The following is a 22,945-nucleotide window of genomic DNA, read 5'->3' as shown; positions in this document are numbered from 1 at the left end:
TATATATGCACCTAGAGAGCCAGAAATATGTTAAAGGATGATTTGAGAGCTCCAGGCTCTGCTTTTTGTAATTGTCTTTTTGTTCAGATAAATCAGACTGAGCCAGAGAAAAGAGAAGAAGGTTCGGAGAAAAATCCAGAGGAGAGAACCAAATACATTCCAGATGATTTCGAAATAGACCCGGACTTCAAGCGACTCGTCTCCTACAACACCACCGCTGTCCATATTCCTACAGATATATATGAAGGCTGTAAGTTGAAACACACACACACACACACACACACACACACACACACACACACATGCATGCATTGTCCAAAACTATAATCATAAAATGTGTTGAATGTATTTTTATTTTTCTACAATAAAGCCAAACTACTGAGAGCAACGTTTCATTTACAGTGAGGTATTTGGTTTCTTCTGGCTGTAAATGAAACAAAAAAGGGACTAATGATGGTTGGGCACTGTCAGAGATGATAACATCGCCATATTTTAAACTACTGTGTCTTTTGTTTTATTTTAAAAACAAACTAAAATACCCTCATTCTTGTCCAGTAATCAGCGATAAAGCCTTTTTTCATCACAGCTATGAGATGGAGGTTCGGATGGTCTCTTTACATCATCAGTCAGTGGGTAGAGACCTCCACATGATCATTTCACCTTTAAATGTAACCATTCCTTGGACTCAGATTTAATGAATGATAAGAACAAGGACCTTTACTCGCATAGTCTCTGACACACGCTCACTCAGAGCAGAGCAAAAATTATATGCAGTTGTTTGAATAAGATGAATAATATCTGACTGTTTAATTTCTTTTAATAAGAAAAGTGTCTATTCGATAGGACGGGGTGGCATTATTTGTTTTTATTAGAATAACGTTGTGACTAGAAATTTAAGATCATTCAGTCAACAGATGATGTACTTGTACCCTGCAGGTTAAAGAAAAAAGATATCAAATATCTGACTAAATAGAACATCACATAGAACAGAACCATCTTTGCAAAGGTCTGAAGCCAGTTCTTTAGATAACTAATTGTAAGTGTGAATTGATGCATTTCTGTCAGCTGATGCATCATTTACATCGATGAAGCGATGTCTAACAAATGGAAAAACAGAAAAACTTTAAGCTTTCCAAACCTCTTCACCGCCTTGCATTGTCAGTCCAGCTGTTGATGCTGTTTGCAGCAAGGTGGATGGTGAAACACACAAAACTGCTGCCATTCATTTAAACATATATGCATCCAATGATCCACTTACAAGCAAATATCATTGAGACGTACAAGGTCGGGTTTGCTATATGACTTTTATCGCCTGAGCCTCGGTACCATTCAGTAAGAGCTAACAATGCTGTAACATGAAGCATCTGAAAGAAGCTGTTGTTTTCTGTTTAGGCAGTAAGGATCTGCATGAGCTAGCTGTCCGAAAGTCTTTACTTGTTGACAACAGCCTTGTCAGTGAAGATGACTTGATTAAGATTCTGGTGGACAGAGTCTGCAGGAAAGCTTGGCCTTAAGTATCAAGAAGACTGTGACCAGACAGTCAAAGTTAAGGACGGTTAACAGGGTGCAAGTATTGGGATTCCGCCCAAGTCCTGAATCTTATCCAAGAACTGTGAAGAGAATTTAAAATTCAAGTATTGGTAAGAGACTTTCAGTCTTAAAAACCTGGAAAGTGTCATGTACAACAAGTGGTGCAGGATCCCTGTGGAGACTTGCTTAGAGCACATTAATATTTTATTATAACTGTTTGCTAGAGAAAAAATAAACTAGGATTGATCTCTGAGAAAATGTTTTAGGGGATTTATGTATTTTTTATGTGGAGATTAAATAAATTAATTAATATATTTAACAGAATATAATACCTTTGGGGTAAATAAGAGTTCCCTGTCAATCAAAATTTGGTATGACTATGAATAATTTGGGGCTTAACTGTAGATAGCAACCACCACCAACCCCTCCTGCCGTGCTTTCGGTCTCTGCCTGTCACCACTATGTTTGCTATCTGCAGTTCACTTCCATGATGTGAAGCTTAGCCTCCCAGCAACGTCTGCTGAGTAGATGCTTCTACATGAAGCTTAGGCCATTCTGTTCTATATATAGCTCAAAGGCAACTACCCAGTGGTCAACCCCCTCTTTACCCCAGTCACCAGCTGCTCCTTTCCCTCTCATCCATCGCTGACTCCACCAACCTTTCCTGGCAGGTCCACAGAATGTCAGGTCTACCAGCTAAAAGAGGTCTTTCTGTGGAGTTTTGGCTCTACAGTGAAGCTTATTAGTCATTATTTAGTTTCTTCCTCTCGAGAGTACGTTTTATTCACATCACGTCACACATTATCTCTCATTTTATGAACCTTTGCTCAATTCTAATTTACATTTTTCTCATGATTCAAGCTGATTTTTTTGGGACGGTTGTTTGTGGCTAGTTGTTCAGATAATAAAGAATCTTAACTTTTCCATCTGCACCATCATGAGGTCAAAATTTTCATTTTTCAGCTGATGCTAACTGCATGTTTTTTGTATGGTTAGATACATCAAACTAAAGTAAAGAGTTATTTAAACTTTAAAACATTCTTCAGCTCCTCCTATTTAAAATACACCGATCCACCCATCATCAACGGGTGTCACGTATTTCTTTCCATGTCTTAGTGAGGCTGCTTAACACGCTTTGAGCATTGTTTTCAAAATCTTAACATGTCCTGATTTGCTCTCTTTTGCAAGTGATCTCAAAATGATCATGAATTAAATGGGGAAGCACCTTACCTTAGCAAAACGGACTATAACACCGGTGCAAATACTCAATCTGACACGTCTTTGGGGTTGCCGGTCTCTTATTTTAGGACACTCATGAGTACAGTGCAAGGACACAGAAAACACAAGAAGGGATCTAGGCATGTCTGATACACACACAGAAAAACACACAGTCCTTCCTTGGGGATAGTCTTAATCACATATACAAACACACTTTGTATTGATTTAGCAACAAAAGGACACAGGCACAGCCTTGGAAAATGAAGACAACATGCAAGGAAGTCTGTGATGTGACTAGTGGATCTATATAAATATCAAAGAAATGTAATATCTGTACAGCCGGAGACGACTTTTTTAGAAGCACTTCGTCATTGGTCGCTCAGGCAGCTCGACATGGCGCTTTATCGCTAACATGGAATAATTTCATGTCGCATGCTTCGTTTGACTGCATGCAAATGCAGCGGGCATTAGAGCAGTCAAATAGTTTCCTTATAATCCAGCATATAGAATGAGCTAAGACGCTGTTTGGTTGCATTTCAGTGATCTTGCGCTTTACACTGGGTCTGCTAAATGCAGTGGACTCAGTCACATGACTTTAATGTCCTTATACAGCGAGTCACTCCACATAAGCTGGACTATAAATGTGCAGTGACGGGCCTCTGAGGCCTCTGACTGTGCAGACATTTTGTCATTGCCAAATGGCCAAATGCACTCAGTTATTTTTACAAGCAGCAGTTATAATGATGAAAGGGCTGGGGGTGAGTTGGGGTGATGCAGGAAGGGGTAGTTCTTTGTGTGAATCATCAGTCTGTCTTTACTCATGTTTCTTTCTTTCTGTCTGTCCTTTTTTTTCTTTGCTGTGTCCAAAGGTTACATCTAATGAAGGATTTCTTTTAGCCATTTTCGCTGAAAGTTTAGAGTCAAAACAAAGGCTTCAAATACACAATAGTACGCATTTAGCATCATGGCTTGTCTTAAAGCTGCAAATTTAAGACTTCTTGGGATTTGTTTTTATTTCCATAAGTGTTTTATATTGATCAAGTCTGAAATTTGTCTGATTGCAGATGAGGTACACAACTTTCTGTCTCTGAAGTCTGACAAAATATATCCATGTATTTCTGATTTATATTACAGTGATTTACAAGCCCTGTAAATAGGAGCTTTTTAGGATCTGAAATCATAGTTTTTAATTAAATACCCCCACTTAAGTTACAGCATTTTTTTTATTTAATGTTTATAAAAACTCTAAAGACATTACGGCTTTTGTCAAATTTTCATGTGCTTTAAGCAGCTAAGACTAAAGAAAAGGCTAAAATACATAAAAGGTCCAAAAGGCAGCCAGGAGCCCAGATTTTTAGAAAAAAAAAGCACTCATGTTGTAGATACAAAAAACAAAAAAATAAAGATAAATATGGTCTATAGAGGACTGAGTCTAGAAATACTGAACTGACAAATTTGACTTTCTTTTAACCCACAAGTGGACAAATCAACATTAATAATGCAACAGCTTTGTGTTTTCTGATCAGATGACAATGCAGCCTCATTTCAGCTAATTAAAAAGCGGATGAAATCACCAGATATTGACTCCCAGATGATGCTCGCTTGGCTCAGTGCAACCATACATCTGTGCAACAGTTTCTCAGTTTGGTGTCTTGTGTGTGTGTTTGGACCAGTCAAATAAATGTATTGTAAAAACTTTAAGCTTAATTGAACCAACTTAGCTTTTTGAAATGCAGGTGTTACTTTACAGGAGGAAATGTATGTTGCAGTGGATCAGGGGTCAGCAAGTCTGGTCCTTGAGTACTACCATCCTGCAGGTTTTAATGTTTCCCTGGTGCAGCACACCTGACCCAAATCAATGGATCACAAACAGGCAGGTGCAGAAGATGCCAACAAGTTGGACCTTTTCATTTGAATCAAGTGCTGTACCAGGAAGCAAGATGGGAGCTCTCGAGGACCAGGATTGGTGACCCCTGCAGTAGATTTAACTGAGATTGTTTTGTTTACATCTCAATGCTTCACCTCAAAATGTTGTGCCTGCACTGTTGTAAATATCCTGATCCCAGTTTTTCAAAACCAGCCTTTTTCTCTCAGATTCTTTGGTTTTCTCTCTCCTAGACTGATGTGAAGCAAAACTCCCAACCAATACCGCCTATGTGTGGGAGTGCTTATTTAACTTCCTATGTGTACTTTTTGTGATTTTGTTCAGAAAATGGTACCTTTTGCTTGTTATTGTCATGTTATGCTGATTTAGTTTCTTATTTTGCTCAAATTTGATAAACAATGTGATAGAAATATGCAGAACTTCATGCTTTACATCCCAAAACTCAAGAACTCTCTCTCTCTCGAGGATGTCATATAAATCTGTAAATATAATGACATCAACAAGTTTAGCTGATTTCTTCCTTTTCCAGCCTTCCTGCTGAAAAAGTTTTGTCCTCCTTCTCCAGAGTTGTACTGTTTTGTGGCTCTAAATGCTGAAACCCATCCCATTTCCTCCTGCTTTGAGTCTTCCTACTTATCTGATGGCCTCCTGGCTGCAGTTGTCTTCTACATATTGCGTTAGCGATCGCTTCTCCTCTCTGGCTCAGATTCAGGAGGCGTCTGGGAGGAAATATAGTTAGCACAGTCGCCAAACTGTGCTGGTGTTCTTACTCTTACTCCCTCTCTACAAAGGACAGGCTGCCACACTGCTGCCTCTCCAACTGGCCAGCACTGTTGCGGTTGCCATGGTGATATCCTAGTGTCTTTGTGTGTGAGTAGACGGAGACACGCCACTCTTAGACACGCCCTGATGTTCCATCTTGTTGAACAGAACGGGGAGCTGTAACTCGATTAGGGGGACTTTGCAAAGACAAAGACATCCTTGTGGCTTTTAGTGACGTTGATGACTCACCTTTTTAACTGCAAGAAACTTTTTTTTTTTTTCACAACCCCTACATGACTTCTTGTGCTTCCCTCTTTTAGACCCCTTCTCCTTTCATGATGTTATCACGTTTGCTTATTTTCTTCTCCCTCCTCACTTTTATCCACCGCATCGTCTACCCCTCATTCTATCAGTCCACCCTTCTCATCCCTGCCTCCACTATATTAGCGTGCTTTGTGGAGACAAATGTGCTACTGTCGATCTCCCCCGCATGATTGGAATTTATTCTCCCTGCTGATCCAGTGTGGGTGGTCAGACCGGGATTCATTATCGTGTTTGTGTGTGCGTCCACGCATGCTAGTGACAAATCAGTGTGTCTGTGTGCATGGACGTGTTCAAACGAGAAAGGGAGCTGGAAACACTTGTGGTGTGAGAGTCATCGTGTGTGTGTGTGTGTCAGAAAACATGCACCTTCTGCACTTTGTATAGATCCCGTGGCTTGGTGTGCATGTCTTTTTGCTCATTAGGCAAACCGGCGTGGATGCAGTGAGAGGAGATGAGAGGAGAGCGTTGTGGCCTTGGCAGGAGATCCGAGGCTCGTCTGATGCCCGTTTGCATCAACGCTGTGTGGCACCTGTCAGCCCGGGACACGCACACATGGTGACGTGCTGAGATACTGTGACACTGTGTGTGTGTGTGTGTGTGTGTTATAGCCACAGTCCCTTTGGCGAAGCTCACAGCGTATAAACAGATTTTCTTTTCCTTTTGCACTCTTGTGTCTTTTTATACACGTTCTATTTCATTTATAACGCTGGCAGCCAAACTTTGAGGTGTACTCATCTCCATCTCTGTCCTTTCCCCCTGCCTTCCTCGTTCTCATCTCGCTGTCTTTACATCTGCGCCTTGTGTCCTTGAGACAACTTGGATGCCTTCCCGTGATGTTCTAATCAGCTGAATGGAGTTCACATTTGGATGCGAGCAGATTCCCAGACAGTTTCCTCCTATTAATCTCAATTCACCTTCCATAAAACACTAAAGAACTGAAGGAGACGCTCATCAGTATGTGTGTGCTTGTTTGGATTCAAGGCTCTGCTTGATCTCCAGGACGTGGAACGTATCAGAAGGGGTTTTCACACCTTCGTGACCTTAAGACCTTTCTTATGTTACAGAGGTGAACAAAGCAGTCGAGCATGTGTGCATGCCGGTGTCCATTTCTTTTCATACATTCCTCCAGGTCACAGCAGCTGTGAGTGTTACACATCTCTACGTCCTTGTTTGGTTTTCACACACACTTATTTCCCTGGCATTCAACATTTAGTACACCGGCATTACATTGGGCCCATGCATCACAGTAGGTTTACACAGTGTCCTCACTGGTACTGAAATATTTTCCACTGTCATCCTCATTTATTTCATTTTTGCTTCCTCTTCATCAATAAATCCTTAGAAACCTTAATCTGTTTGATCATATTATAGTTTTATTTGCCAGCTGCGCCGATGGTAGAGTATCAGGACTAAATGTGAACCCTGTTACCAAAGATTATGGGAGATACTTTTCTACTATATTTTCTATTAAAATGTAATTTAAAACCACTCTGTCACATTTTGTGGACTGAGTGAACACAAAATAAGGACTGAGAGGTTGGAGGTAGACTGGTGTAAGAATAAAGACTAAATGATGAGAACTGGAGACACACTGACACAGATGAAACAGGGGAAGCATGAAAATGTAGCAAATAGGGACAGAAACCAGGAGTTATTGTGCACAACTACGGAGAAGCAGGTGAAATGAATTAGCAAAGTAAACCAGGTGAGCTTTTGAACAAGAAGCAGAACAGAATGTAAAATATAAGGGGGGGTGAACAGCCAAATAAAGCAGGAAGGAGGAACAGGACTTACTGGACCAGTCATACAGGGACTGGACAGCTCGTATAAGGAAGTCTCGCTCTTCACACTAACCAGAGCACACGTAGGACTCCATGAGAGACACAGTCGAACATCTTCTCCAAGTCCACAAAACACATGGAAACATGTTGGGCAAATTCCCATTCAAATTCCAAAATGTTTTATTTTTATTTTTATTTGTATTTATTTTATTTTATTTTGGTTTTGTTTGTCGTGCTTTGCTTTACTCATAAAAAAAAAAAATAAAAAAATAAAAAATTACATCTTCCTTCATGTTAAGATTGAAATATATTTCCAAAATATCATTTTATACACCAAGAATTTCTCACCGGTCAGTTTACACCAGAAGAAACCTTTTGGATGAGAGGCTAAATGTTTTCAACTTCTTGCACTTGTTGCCTACATCTATTTCATCCACAATGTACCAATTCATGTTTTTACAGGGTCGGGAGTAACTTTCTGTTATTGCAGTAAGTGCCATACACACACACACACACGTCTGCATTAAAGAGCGATGTGTCGTTCATGACTGCACCCTCACACTGACTGTGCCATTCAGACAAAGCAGGTGCAGAAAAACAGTTTTCATGGCCTTGGTTAGCAACAGGGAGGGATTATTATCATAGTGTGCAATCCCCTGTAAATTTACAGTAAGCCTCTATAAGGATTAGTTCTAGCTTTGTTATTTCAACCATAATATTGTATGGTAATAGTTCTTATTCTATATATGGATTGATTTTAGTATATGATGGAGCCCAGGAAGAGTAGCTGCTGCTTTGTGCTGCTGCTAATGGGGATTCTAATAAAGTAGAAGAAAGAAAGCAAGCAAGAAAGCTTTGTTAATACAAAATGACAAGTGGAGAAGAACCTTTTACTGCCAGAACAATATAAGCTCTTTATTTTTAGAAACATGTGTGGAAATATCAAACATTCGTGGATTGATAGATTGATGATCATCTTCAAGAAAAAGTAGCCACTTAGCTTTCATACATGACTTTATGAGGCCTCTATACCATTAAAATGATGGGATGTACATATAACTTCAGCCTCTGTGTGTGTATGAGGTTGTAAACATGTTTACTTCTCCTATAAACAAGGTACTTTTTATATTTAAACATGAAAATCATTTGATAGTAGAGCCAACCTGATTTAGCTGCAGTCTTTAGCGCTTCCATGTTAGTTTGATTCTCGTCCGCTGCTTGTTATTATGTAGTCGTGAGTGGTAAAGTATCATTTAGTGGAGGCTCCTTTCTGATATGATGATTACAGGTTCTCACCACTTCATCCCCCACTGTGTAATTACTTCCCAATGCACATGCAGTGTCAGCCACCAGCTAGCTGATGACAGGGAGCACCACAGCGCTTTGCTGACACGGTATGGCTTCCCACAGCTTTCCCTCCCCTTCTTCATCACATCCCATAGCCAATATCCTCATCAGTTACTGCCAAAGTCCTGTTTGATGTGTGTTGTTTTTTTTTTTAAAGCCTCGCGGGAAATATTGTGTTTCTGTATGCTTGACCCACAGATCGTTCATCTTTTCACCTCACATCTTCCCTTGTTGCCTCTGTGATTTTTCAGTAACAGTTAGATTTATGAGGTGATTTATGAGCTCCTAAGGTTTGTCTTTGGATTTGTTATCACTCAAAACATTAAGTGTGTTGCTGCTTCATCAGTTTGGGATGAAGTGGTTAACTCAGGCATGATCTTGTGCACTTCAGAATTAATCCTGGTGTTTGACTTCTGTCACATCATCAATAAAAGCTAGTGACCCAGTGAGCATATCATTAGTCTACTTACAAGGGTTTAACATGCTGTATGAATCACGAGCTCCTCCAGGCCTTCTCTACACTTCTCCCTTCCCATTGTTCCAGTGCAGGTTGATCTTAGTTCAACCTTTCCAAAGAATGCTCAGCGAGACCTGCTCTGGCTTTTATAGAAGTCTCACATGGCCTTTCTATTCTTGCGTTTTGAACACTTTCCACCTTGTAGTGAATAATCTGTATTTGCTTTTTGACTTGCTGGATTTTGTGAAGGTGTTTTAATACATATGTGAGAATGCTACCTTGTTGGAGATATGAGTAATATTGTTTTAATTAAAAATAACTAATTAAAACCCAAGTTATCATAAAATAAACATCAACAGTCTGGCTGTTGATTGGATACCTGGTGTTGCTGATCTTTTTCAGACAGGTTTGTAATGTCTCTCCAGCCTCAGGATGGCCATTTTCTCCAGCAGCAGCCTCCAAATGCAGCTGCTGCAAATGTAATGTCTTCCAGAGTTTTAATTTGCCTCAACTATGAAAAGGTGATGAGGGAATAACTTGTCAGTGGAACGATCAAATCAGAAACCTTTTCAAAGTTCAGTTTCTACACATTAAGGAACTGAAATTACTGTATTGTTCCATCAAGTTTGATGTGATTTTCCTTAAATTAAAACTGAGAACTTTAAACCTGGATTCATTTCCAAATGCTGCTTCCGTAAATTTAGTGAAACAGAAAAATTGAATGTTCCTTTCTCCAAACCTATCCACTGTGAGTCTAACTGGAGTCCTGCTGGTTGCTCTGGAATGTGTCAGCTGGAATGGACACAGTTTCTACACTGAACACTTTTAATCCTCTTTTTTTATAAAGTGGAGTATGTAAGATTTTCAATATTTTCATAATAAATTAACTAAAAAATAACTACAATCATAATTACATAGTTTTTTTTAAACATGTAGGTTCCAGTCTGTCCATATTTGATGTGTTATTAAATTAAAAATGTAATTAATGACAAAGACCCTTCTTAAATGTTTGCCTACCAGTAAAAAAAAAAGTGCTTTTTGTCATTTGTCATTAATTAAACTTGTAATTTAATAACGCATCAAATATGGACAGATTGGAACCTACATGTTCAAAAAACTATCTAATTATGATTGTAGTTATTTTATTAGTTAATTCCTTTAGAAAATATTGAAAATCTTACATACTCCACCTTTAAAGGGTGCATAAACAAATATGCTTTGAAAAATTCTGGTAAAAGCAGATCCGTCAAATTTGATAAATAAACAATCAAACACTTTATTTTAAAATAGATTTCTCTTAAATTTTCTCAACTCATGTTCCCGGTATTTGTAAGGTAATAATTGTACATTTGCACAAAATAAATTACAGGTTAGAGCCAGATGACCTAAAGGACCTGTTAAAAGAAAATCATTACAAGCATCTGTTTACATTTGCTTCCTTATTTTATTCTTTTTTTTTTCTCTCTCGTGTAAACTCTCTATTTTCTGGGTAAAAGCAGAATCTTGCATTGGATAACACATTTGCAGAGCATCTTAAAATACATTTTAAATTCATTTTGCTCAACTCCCTGAAGAAAAGGAACTTCTATAAGCCAGATTTTCTTGGATACACTGATCCATGTCTGTCACTTTAAGTATGCAAACCCTTAAACACGCTTGCCTTACCTCCTTTGGTCCCTCAGGACATGATGCTACAGCTGACATATCGAGCCGACCGGCTCTTGCATTGCTGCCATGACACCTCTCACTTCTTCCTCTCATCACAAAAACCTCAAGCAGGCAACAGACGCATCTGATGGATCTGTTTACACTAAAACTCTGATTTGTTCATCTGAGATTAGACGACCTGCCCTTGCTTTGGCTCAGTGTTGTAGTTAAAGGGCTCATTACTGGTATTTGACCTGCTATTGTACGTGTATGTGTGTGGGATGAATGTTTACATTCATGTTCTCCTGGGAAACTAATGGGTTGGTCATTTCTACTCAAAGAAACACAGAAAGGGACTTTCTGCAATCTATTTAGTCATTTTAAATTTAGTCACAAACAAGTCATGTTTACAAAAAAAAAAAAAAAAAAAAAAAACATTTAAACTGCATGTTGCTTGTTATTTTACTGTTAAGTGTGGAAGTAAATATACTGCTTCTTGTATGAGATCTTGTTAACCTGAGTCGTCTTGTTAGCAGTGTCACAGAAACCAGCAGGGCTAATCCATTAAGGGCCAACCTCGGGGAGCAGGGAGATCAGGCAGTACAAATTGTCACCACTTTTCTACACAAAATCCACAGGGAGCAATTTATAGCTTGGTCTGAGCTCCGTCTTTATCCGGCATGCATTAAAACAGAGCTATGGTTGAGACATGTGATTGTGAGGTGGGGAAGTAGTGGGGAGGCACATGGAGCATGAAAGTCACAGGACATCATGAAAGAAGGGAAAACAGGAGAAAATCAGACTTGTTTTGTTTTTGCAGTAAACTTTTGGATTGGCACTGCAGGTGCTTAGACTACAAAATTAATGAATCTTAAGTGAGTCTTTCCCTCTGTCTTCAAGAAAGCTCAGGTCACCCCTCTGAAGAAACCCACACTCGACTCAGTCTCATTGGTGCTGTTCTTGTCAAAACTACTAGTGTGTGCAGTCTTCAGCAAAGTCTAGCAGTTCCTCCATGATGAAAACCTTTTTGATCCATATCAGTCTGGATTTAGGCAATGCCATTACACTGAAACTACTCTCCTGTCTGTTACCGATTCCCTCCGGCTTGCCAGATCCACTGGTCAATCCTCAGTCCTGATACTTTTGGATCTATCTGCTGCTTTTGACACAGTGATCCATCAGATTCTCCTTTGCACAATCTCTGAGCTCGGCATTTCTGGATTTGTCCTCCTGTGGTTCCCATCCTACCTCTCAGGAAGATCCTTCAGAGTATCCTGGTAAGGGGAAGTGTCCAGCTCACATGAATTGAAAATAGGGGGTGTCTCAAGGGTCGGTGCTCGGCCCTCTTCTCTTCACCCGACGCACCTTCTCACTTGTTGCAGTCACAAGCTTTCACGGCTTCTCCTACCACTGTTACGCTGATGACACTCAGCTTTTCCTCTCCTTTCCTCCGGATGAGACAACCGTCTCAATGACAATTTCAGCTTGACTTGCTCATATCTCTGCACGGATGAAGGCTCGCCACCTTCAGCTTAATCTGTCCAAGAGAGAGCTCATTGTCTGCCCAACCAATCGTTCCATATCTCCGCAATTAAATGTGAAGCTTGACTCTATCACAATTGTTCCTACGCCTGCTGCCCGGAATCTTGGTGTCATGGTGGATGACTAGTTGACCTTTAAGGTCCATGTTGCCTCAGTTGCCCGTACCTGCCGATATGCTCTCTACAACATCAAGAGAATGAGACCATACCTGACAGAACACACAACTCAGCTTTTGGTTCAGGCTCTGGTCATTTCACGCATGGATTACTGCATTTCCCTTCTTGCAAGTGTGCTGGCATACTCTGTTAACCCTTCAATGAAATACCTTGAAATTAGACATTTTAACCTAAAATTGTCCTTCTGGTATGTACCAAGACCTCCATTCTGTTGTTACAGGATTTTTTTTTTTTAATTTGTTTTCTGCTGAAAATGAAAGAAAACAAAGTTATCAAAAATAGTCACTTGCCAGATAAAGGGTTAAACCTCTGCGCCGCAACGCATCTGGTTTTCAACCAACCCAAACAAGATAATGTCACTCCGCTGCTAATCACACTTCACTGGCTTCCGGTCGCAGCATGCATCAAATTTAAAGCTTTGCTTCTGGCTTACAAAATAATAACTCAAACGGCTCCTGTCTACCTTCAATCCCTAATCCCGGCCTACACTCCCTCTCGACAGCTAAGTTCCACCAGTGAAAGACGCCTTGTGTTATCACCAATACGTGGGACTGAATCACGAGCCAGACTCTTTTCCTCTGTTGTACCACAATCATAGAATGACCTCCCAAACTCTGTCTGCTCTGCAGAGTCCTTGTCTACTTTTAAGAACAAGCTGAAGACTCAGCTCTTCAAGGAGCACTTCCACCCTTAGTTTAGCTGTATTTGCCAGAGGAATTGGAGAACTTAGCCCAGTTCTTTGCAACAAACATTATGGTGTTAATTCTTTGTATTTTAACATAGGTAATATTGTGGGGTGGGAAGGGAGACAGCCAAAGAAACAAAAATAAAGCCTGTAGCACTCCATGGAAGGACCTGTGTCCAACTGGACAGTCCGCCAGCACCTTCCTATGATGTCCTCTACTGTTTGATTTTGTGCTTGTTATTTTCACTCATATGTAAATCACTTTGGAAAAAAGCGTCTGCTAAATGACATAGAATAGAATAGAATAGAATAGAATAGAATAGAATAGAATAGAATAGAATAGAATAGAATAGAATAGGGTTTTGGTAGGAAAACTTTTAGATGTGAAAGTTAATTCCATTGCCAACACTATTTTTGGGAAATGATAGCTATGAATGATTAAGGTTCAAGGTTTTTATTTTGCCATTTGTGCATAAACTGACATTCCAAGCACACTGGAAATTTTGTGCAGAGCTCTCATGGTCATCTGCTACAGGAAAGAAAGTCAAAAAGTAAGTAAGTTAAATTAGGACAAAAGTTAAGTATAAAATATAACAGATGTATTAACTGCACAGAAAGAAGACACTATACAAGACAAATTGCACAATAGAAATAGATAGATAGAAATAGATAAGAAATAAAAGACAATATGCTGGGAATTGCACATTTATAAAGTCCCCTTCTTCTGTTCAGCCATCATTCTGACTAGGCCGATTATAGCACGTGTAGTTAGAGAGGACTTGGTGTTTGATTATTTACAAGTTCCCTGGTTATGTTCAGCCATGATTCAGACTGTGGCCGAAAGGAACCTGTTGAAAAAGCAAGTTCTGTGGGTTATGATGCTGTCTGCTCTTCCCTGTTTCAAGTTTGTACCTGCACTGTTTTTAAACCTGACAAATAAACATTTAAAGATTTTTTATTAAAACGGGGGCAAAATCTTAAATCAGGAGAGATCAATTGAACCAACTCTGAAGCACAGAGGGTGGAGAGGGGTGATATGGGGTTGCAAATGCGTGAAAGGAATTATTCTGTTGGAAACACTCAATCATGACAGGTTTCAGATTCAGATTTTAGCTATAAATCTTTTTTCATTTATTTCTTTTTACTTTAAAAAAGAGAAGAAAAAAAAACCTCAAGGCATGACATTTAAGTTATTTAATGCAATAAATCTATACTGTAGCAATGGGCTGAAAGCCAGAAAGTTCTCCCAGATTTCTCATACATATATATATATATGTATATATATATATATATATATATATAATATATATATATATATATATATATATATATATATATATATATATATATATATATATATATATATATAATGATCAAAAGATGTCATCTTTTGATCATTTTCTACCCCTGTAGAGTGTGACATGTTATCAGAATAAAAACTAAAATGTGTTAATCATTAATGGACAGCAGTTTTAATATCTGCAGGAAGGTTTACTCTCCAAAGTTAATGCCAGAACGTTGTTTCTGTGCATGCATTGTTTGGCTTTATGCATATTTCCTCTTTTTGGTTTCCTCTTAAATGTTTTTTTTTTCCTATGCACCTTTCTTATTTAATCTCTCTTTATATGTGTGTGTGTGTGTGTGTGTGTGTGTGTGTGTGTGTGTGTGTGTGTGTGTGTGTGTGTGTGTGTGTGTGTGTGTGTGTGTGTGTGTTTCAGCCACTATCATTTTAAATGAGCTAAATTGGACAGCAGCCTTAGAGGATGTTTTCCGTAAAAACAAAGAGGAAGATCCCTCTCTGCTCTGGCAGGTGTTCGGCTCTGCTACCGGGATGGCTCGGTATTACCCAGGTAAGACATAGACTGATGTAGACTTTTTCTATTACATATGTTTGCTTTTCTTCTTGACCAATGCCATCCTGCTAAACTTTGAAAGAAATACACAAAATATAGTCACCAGCCACTTCATTTGGTACACTTTGAATCTCCTTAGAGTGTCCTAAGCTGCCTTATTTCTTCATGGCATATATTCAACAATGTTTTGGAAAGATTCCTCAAAGATTTTGCTCCATATTAACATGACAGTATCACATAGTTGCTGCAGATTTGACAGAAATGAGACATAAATAAATAAGATTCTGTAAAATGTCAGATTTTTTTGCACATTGCCTTGAATCCACAGGAAAATGTCTAGAACTCCATAGAGAGGAAAGATGCAGTGTCAGCAGATGTCAGCATGGATACATGTTTAGATGTTCACAGATAAGTCTGTGAATTGTAGTCCCAGTTTCCTGTTTTTTATCTGACAAGAGTAGCATCCGGTGTGGTTTTTCTGCTGCTGTAGACTTCTGCTTCATGCTGCATGTGTTGTGTGTTCAGGATGGATGGAACCAGTGGTTATTTGAATTACTAGCTCCTTTCTATCATCTCCAACCAGTCTGCCCATTCTCAGCTGACCTCTGACATCATTAAGACATTTTCATCCAGACAACTGCTGGTCACCGGGTATTTTCTCTTTTTTTAAACCATTCTCTATAGACCCCAGAGATGGTTGTCTGAAAATCCCAGTAGATCAGGATCTTCCCACTCAGACCAGCCTGTCTACTACTACCAACAAAGCCACATTTAAATCCCTTTTCTTCCTCATTCTGATCTCAATTTGAACTTTAGCAAGTTGTCTTCAGCATGTCTACACGACTAAATGCACTAAGTCCTACCATGTGCAGGAAGATTCAAGCAGTTAATCAGGTGTACTTAATAAAATGGCCGATAAGTATGCACTAGAAGAAGTATAGTGATATCTTTCCTGATATATTATGCAATACTTGCAGTCTTTTTCATTCCTTTAAGTTGTCATTTAACTTAAAATCTCAGATAATCAGCATTATTTTACATTTAACTAGTATCTGAATATTTTGATGCCCTGTTGCTGTTACCATTTTAGGCTTTTGCATTCAAAACTGATGTACAAGGTGAGGATCCAACAACAGTAGTGTATATGAGAGGTCAAGCATTTAAAGCTATGTTGTAGTCAGTTTGTTGTTGTCAATCTGTTGTAAGCTAATTTAAATGTTGTAGTCAAATTAGCCAGAGACCAAACATGTATGAGAAACTAGTTTCTCCTGCTTACACTGAAGGAAATGTACTTTCATTTGCCAAATTCCAGCTTCTCCTTGGCTGGACACAAGCAAATCCCCTGACAAGATCGATCTATACGACGTGCGAAGACGGCCGTGGTGAGTGCAGCTGCTTCGCAAAGCATGTTTGTGTCTGTGATATATTTAGTTTTCCTAAAGTTGCAGTTTGTTAGACCGTCCTGACTTACTTCAGTTGTTGCTTATTCTGATTATGTACCTTCAAGTTTAGATGAAAGAAATTTAACTGTCTGGCTGAAGTCAGATCTTCCCACGTAAACAGATCAGAGCTCTGTGATAATTAATCAACAGCACGTCTTCATTTGATGGAAATCTTCTGGATGCTGCTGATCTTTACATTGTTCAGTTTCATTTGTTTCACACACACACACACACACACACACACAAACACGCATACACTGACACACCAGTAGCTACTGAGCTCACTTATAATAGACATAGAGACATCAGATTTCTATGAAAAGTATGAGCTACATTAATTATAAATCATAAAAATGTCTTTTGTACGTCCTTTTCTGTGCACATGAACATGAGTACACTCAGCATGTGTGATCTGTGTATTGTATGTCCATTATTACTCACCAGGTACATTCAGGGGGCGGCGTCACCCAAGGACATGCTGATCCTGGTGGATGCGTGAGTGATGACCTTATGATTCATCCCTTACAGTCAGATTTTATTTTCCTTAGTGCATGAGGAGGCCTGCGATGCTAACGCTGTGACTGACTGTGTTCCGCTGGGCGCTGCAGCTCTGAGCTCATCTGTGACCCTGAGAAATAAAAAGCCCAGCGGTCTGTGCCCAGTGCATACACCACTTTTTATTTGTCTCCCGCTGTGATTTATGCATTTCAAGTTAAAATCTTGAACAGCTGAAATGTTCTTGCTTTGTTCTGTAGAAAATTGTTCAGGGTCTGGTCAGATTATTTAACACTTAGCATATTTTAAGAATACACAATGCAAGGATTTTGATTTAAAGATCGTTTTGAAGTTCAACATACAAAACAGGCCTTTACTTTTTTTAGTCTTTTCTGTTTTTAATCAAGAGTTATAAACTGGGCCATTTTTTCTGTCTTCTGGCCAGAAAAAGCTCCGTGTAGAAATGAAGCCAGAACTAAAAATGATCAAACTTTTTTCCTCAAGATGAAGATGATTGAAGAACTGTTTTATTTACTGTTCACCCTGCCTAATTTTTGGAATAGCCTTACCTGAATTACAGACCAGGAAATCCAGTTTCTAATTGCTTTTTCTTGTCCTGTTAGATTGAGAACTGAGAGGCTAATCGGCATTGTCCACATGGTCCTTTACAGAAAAAGACATAAACATGATCCTGTAAAAATTTCAGGTTTTTTCATAAAGGTTGCATTGTTTTAAATCCACATAAATATGTCTACACCCCTATTCAGTGTCAGCAGATGGCAGCGTGGAAACATGCTTTTGATGCTGATTTGAACTAAAAACTGCACTTATTGAAATTGTTAATTTCTCAAATTAGTTTTGTTTACACTGAGGTTTGGTTCCAGTTTCCGCAACCAGGGACAAATAAATACATAAAATGTGATGCATGAGAACCTTGATTTTTACTTGCTCGACTTTAAATCACATGAAGTTTATTGATGGATGCATTAAATCATTTCACTCCTCCGTTTTTGTGAAAATAAACTCTTTTTAGTCCCTTTCTAGTTGTTTTTGTGCCAGAGCAATGTAAGCTCTTTATTTTTAAATACACCTGTGAAAATATCCAACATTCATAGTTTGAAAGATTGATGGTTGATTGCAATGATGATAATCAATCCATCCACTTTCCTAAGTGACAGGGAGTACTCCTCTGGAGAACATTTACTCTTCTTTTTGTTTTATGTGTGTTACAAAAACAACCTCTGGCGGTTAAAAGTGAAGCCAATGTGGGAGTGTATAAAAATGCAGTTCCCCATTTATCCACTAGGGGCTGTATAACAGAGCAAATCCCCATAGACTCCCATGTTAAAAAGGGCAACTTCACAGCAGAAGTAAGCATGTTTACAGCCTGGTTACAAAACTTAAATTTTCGGTTAATAGGTCAGGTTTACCTCCATGACAACTGTTGGGGAAGGGAATTTTTTTCTAACTCGCCCATTTAAAAGTAAATTAATCTCAAAATTTGACACATTTAGGGGCATGTACTTTTGATTGACAGGTACCCGACCTCCTGCTTCAAGTAAAAAGAACATAGAACAAGCGTGGTTTTTCGCCGATTAACAGCGTGACTTAGCTTTAGCCTGCTAACCTCTGTTAGTTTGTCAGCCCCTGTTATCTCTGGGTTAGCTCAGTAAGCGTGGAGTTCACTCAATGTCAATCATCCACTATGACGCTCTCAGCTCCACCTCTTTGCCCATATTTGTATTTTCCGGGGGAGACGACACGCATGCCTCTACCAAGATGGCGATGGTAGGAACCGCCCACCGAGCTTCAATTCAGCTCTTCAACAAACAGCCGAGAAAGAGAAAATCGTTGGTCGAAAAAGCTGCGAAGAAAAAAGCCTTGGATCACACAAGGAGCAAAACCAGAGGGGGAGGAGCCAAGACATGGCGCCACTTTCAAATCTTGCTCGCTCACCAACATTACCTACCCCAGCTTTAGTCGTGCAAATACAACAATGCACACCTAATTTCCCTGAGTTCTCTGTGAAATAGGATATAAAAAGAACAATGATAGTTGTGTCCCACATGTCAGGATTGACCCCAACACATGAAACATGTGAAGATGTATTTTGCTGATCAAGCTGCAGTTTTAATGCAAGTCTTTGCTGTTGTGAGATAGCTAAATATGCATCAGTTAGAGCCCAAAAAAGTCTGAAAATGAAGAGATTCAGGCAGCTGTTTTTAAGCATTTTATTGCTATAAATGAACAACTGTAAAGTTCATTTAAAAAGCATTTACAACTTCTTCTCTGTTTTGTGGTTTATGATTTCTAATGACAAACATTTCTCCAACCTGCAGGAGTGGAAGCGTGTCAGGTCTCACCCTCAAACTCATCAAAACATCCATCAGCAAGATGCTGGAGACCCTGTCTGATGATGACTTTGTGAACGTGGTTTCTGTGAGTTTTCGCTCTGATAATGCTTTTCCAATCAGTCTAGAAAGTTTCTTTTTGTTCTTTGCACACACACTAATGAATCTTTATACAGCTTGACCCTTGTGATCTGATTTAAATATGCTCCTTTTATCAACTCAGTTATCATTATTGTGGCTGAATATGTGTGTGTGCAGCATGTCTGTATATATGCACAGTATTTGTGTGTTTTATTCAGGGGGAATCCACATGTTTGCATTTGAGGAAGCCCTGAAACACTGCATGAAATTGCACACTTTTGACAAATCAAAGTGTGCTGCATTTCTGAGTCACTCTTCCAATCTGTGGGAAGTAATGGAAAAGGTTTTGCTTGCCAAATTGAGATTCTGCAGAAACCTCAATCATCAAAGTTTTCCTGGCATTAAGTAGAGGAAATATTCATCCATTATCATTTAAAGTTACATCGCCCTCTCAGTTTGAAGCATTTCTTTCTCCCAGCGATGTTATTTGTAGAAGGAAAAATAACGCCAATTTAAAGGTGGCTATTTGGCTTCAAATTAAATAGTTTGTAGCTAATCTCCAAGATATATTGCAGGCATTTACACTAGATGTGATTATCCCTGAAACGCAAAGGGCATCCCTAACTTCATTTTGTGCCTCAACATGCCATGTTGCTAAGCAACCATCAAGCTCCACTTCTGTCTGTTACTTAGTAAGTGTAATTTAGTAAAGCTAACCTTGTTCATGGTCTAAAGAAGAGTTTTGCAGAACACCAGAAGGCTGTTTTAATAACTTATTGTATTATTATATACACGAAGAGGGATGCTGGGAAAATGTTATCAGAGTTTCATTCATGTTACTCCTTTAAGCATCTTGTTGGTCCTTTTTTCATGCAACTTTTCACTTTAATCTGGGATGTCTTACAAAATTGAAAAGAAAAAAAAAGTGTTTTTACTTAGCATTTATTATAACCTACCAGAATTTAAAATTCAGGAAGCAAAATGTCTGAATAAATATATTATTAGTATGCTTCATTTAATTGGACTTTTTTCACTTTTTTCATGTAGTTGGACTCATAAGTTCAACCAGTGTAACGTCCCCATATATTGCAGTTGCAATATTTTTATTATATTTTTTATACATGAAGATTTTATTTTCATTCATTCATTCATTCATTCATTTTCCAAACCGCTTAATCCAATTCAGGGTCACGGGGAAGCTGGAGCCTATCCCAGCTGGCTTTGGGCAACAGGCAGGGTACACCCTGGACAGCTCGCCAGTCCATCGCAGGGCCACACACAGAGAGACGAACAACCACACTCACGCTCACACTCACTCCTAGGGGCAATTTAGAGTGACCAATTAACCTATCATGCATGTCTTTTGGATGGTGGGAGGAAGCCGGAGTACCCGGAGAGAACCCACGCATACACGGGGAGAACATGCAAACTCCACACAGAAAGGCCACTGACCAAACCAGCCAAGGATTGAACCAGCGACCTTCTTGCTGTGAGGCCACAGTGCTAACCACTGCGCCACCGTGCAGCCAAGATTTTATTTTATTTTATTTATTTTTTGTGTTTTATTATTTTATTTATATCTTTATTTTGACTTTCTTTTCTTAATTTCATTTATTTTATTTTTTATTTATTTTTATTTAATTTTACTTCATAGAGAATTATTCATAGCGTTATTTGAGGGCCTTTATTGTGTTTATCAGCATGTTTTGCATTAAATTCAAAGTTTTTACACACAGAAACAAAGGCTTTTCCTCCAATAAAATGAGTTAAGTGCTCCATTTAAAAAAAACAAAAAAATCTTTTTGCAAAGCTAGAAAAGAAGCTGTAACAAGGTAGCAAAGCGGTATTTCCTTTGTTAAGATAAAGTGACGTAACAATATTTCTAAGACAGTGCAGTCTGGTTTGTGTATCTGCAGACTGCTCAGGTAAATGCAACCTGGCTCAGGATATATCATGCACTTAACTCTGCTCAGTCTAAAATCTCCTTTCTCCTAATTGCTTCTTCTTTGTCCTCCCTCTTGTCTCTATTGATGTCAGGGACCATGAATTACACTGCTTTCCAGATGAAATATTAATAACATTTTCTTCTACTTCCCTTAATAAAGCATTGGGTTTGTGTTTTTGTTTGGCCGTTTGAAATCAGTTCAGTGAAATGATCTTGGAAGTTAATGAAATTAAGCAGCAGTATAATAAGTGTATCGATGGCCTCCAGCTCAGTTTGCTCAGCATCCAGAGGCAATCGAAGCTTTCTGAATGGCTGGCAGCTTCCAGTGAAACACAGTAATGTATTTACAGAGCTTTTAGCTCTGATGCCTGTTTCTCAGGACTTTCATAAGTTTCTAGCTGAAACATTACTATTTTTGTATGGTTTTTTTTTGTATTAACGCATACATTTTCAACGTTTTAAAAAGATTTTTTTATATCTTTTTGACGATCTCACTAACACACACAAACTGACACACACTTCATGTGTGAAAAAAATAAATAAAATCCCTGAAGATATATTTCTCCTAAAAATCTGTCAGGCTTGTTTACGACTTTGGAAAAAAGTCTGAGGCAACACAGAAACAACACCATCCAGTGTTCAAAAGACATAAACAAAGATTTAGTCGAATATTGCCCTTATGAGTAGGGCCCTAGTTTTATTTCCTCTATCTTAAACATCAAAAAACACATTAATTCATCATATTATCTTTCTTCCAAGTTGCTGTTCAACAATTTGTCTGGATTTCTTATATCGGAAATACTTAGGCTTCCTCAGCTCTGTGCTCTCTGTACATCTCATTTTAAACTCTCCGTCAGTTTAAAATGACATCACATGTTGCATATTCATGCATGACAACATTATATTTGTAAATGAACCACTTCAATGGATGTTGACGAGTCATCTAATACATTACCACTCACTGAAGAATAAATATAAGATATAACGGACCATAAATGGAGGCATTGTAAATACAGAAGTTTGACTTTATAGCAAAAGAAAATGATAAATCTACATTTCATAAAATATTTACATAACATAATTATGATTGTATAGTTTATAAATATTATGTAGAATACATTCAAATAAATCAAATATATTCAAAATATCACTAATAAACAAAAAAAAATATCATTGCATGTGTCTGTAGAGTTAAAATACTGTATTTTTAAAAAAAAAAAAAAAAGTGGCATAATTTTTTATTAATCCATGCATGAAAGGGTTCAGATTACATACCTTAGCTCCTGGAAATAACACGCATGTGCGGACCAGCTCCTGTATGTGTGCATCTTCTGTCTGGTGCAGATGTTTGACATGGAGAGTGTCTGGAGAATAATCATAATTCGAGGAAGGGTGCATGCAAGGCTAAAACAGATGCTGGGTGT

At 38.5% G+C, this 22,945-nt stretch overlaps 1 protein-coding gene across 1 annotated transcript in view; it reads left to right on the top strand.

Moving 5' to 3' along the window:
- Nucleotides 1–22,945, top strand: part of LOC306773218 (voltage-dependent calcium channel subunit alpha-2/delta-1-like) — a 127,521-nt gene that overhangs the window by 58,305 nt on the left and 46,271 nt on the right. Inside the window, exons 6-10 of the mRNA XM_079262973.1 lie at nucleotides 88–250; nucleotides 15,073–15,204; nucleotides 16,520–16,589; nucleotides 17,094–17,144; nucleotides 19,484–19,583. Coding sequence (XP_079119099.1) covers nucleotides 88–250; nucleotides 15,073–15,204; nucleotides 16,520–16,589; nucleotides 17,094–17,144; nucleotides 19,484–19,583 — 516 coding nt within the window. The remainder of the gene's footprint in view (nucleotides 1–87; nucleotides 251–15,072; nucleotides 15,205–16,519; nucleotides 16,590–17,093; nucleotides 17,145–19,483; nucleotides 19,584–22,945) is intronic.

Source organism: Telmatherina bonti, assembly GCF_933228915.1.
Source record: "Telmatherina bonti genome assembly, chromosome: 23".
NCBI lineage: Eukaryota > Metazoa > Chordata > Actinopteri > Atheriniformes > Telmatherinidae > Telmatherina > Telmatherina bonti.
Note: the sequence above shows the minus strand (reverse complement) of the source record. Positions and strands in the feature narration are given on the sequence as shown.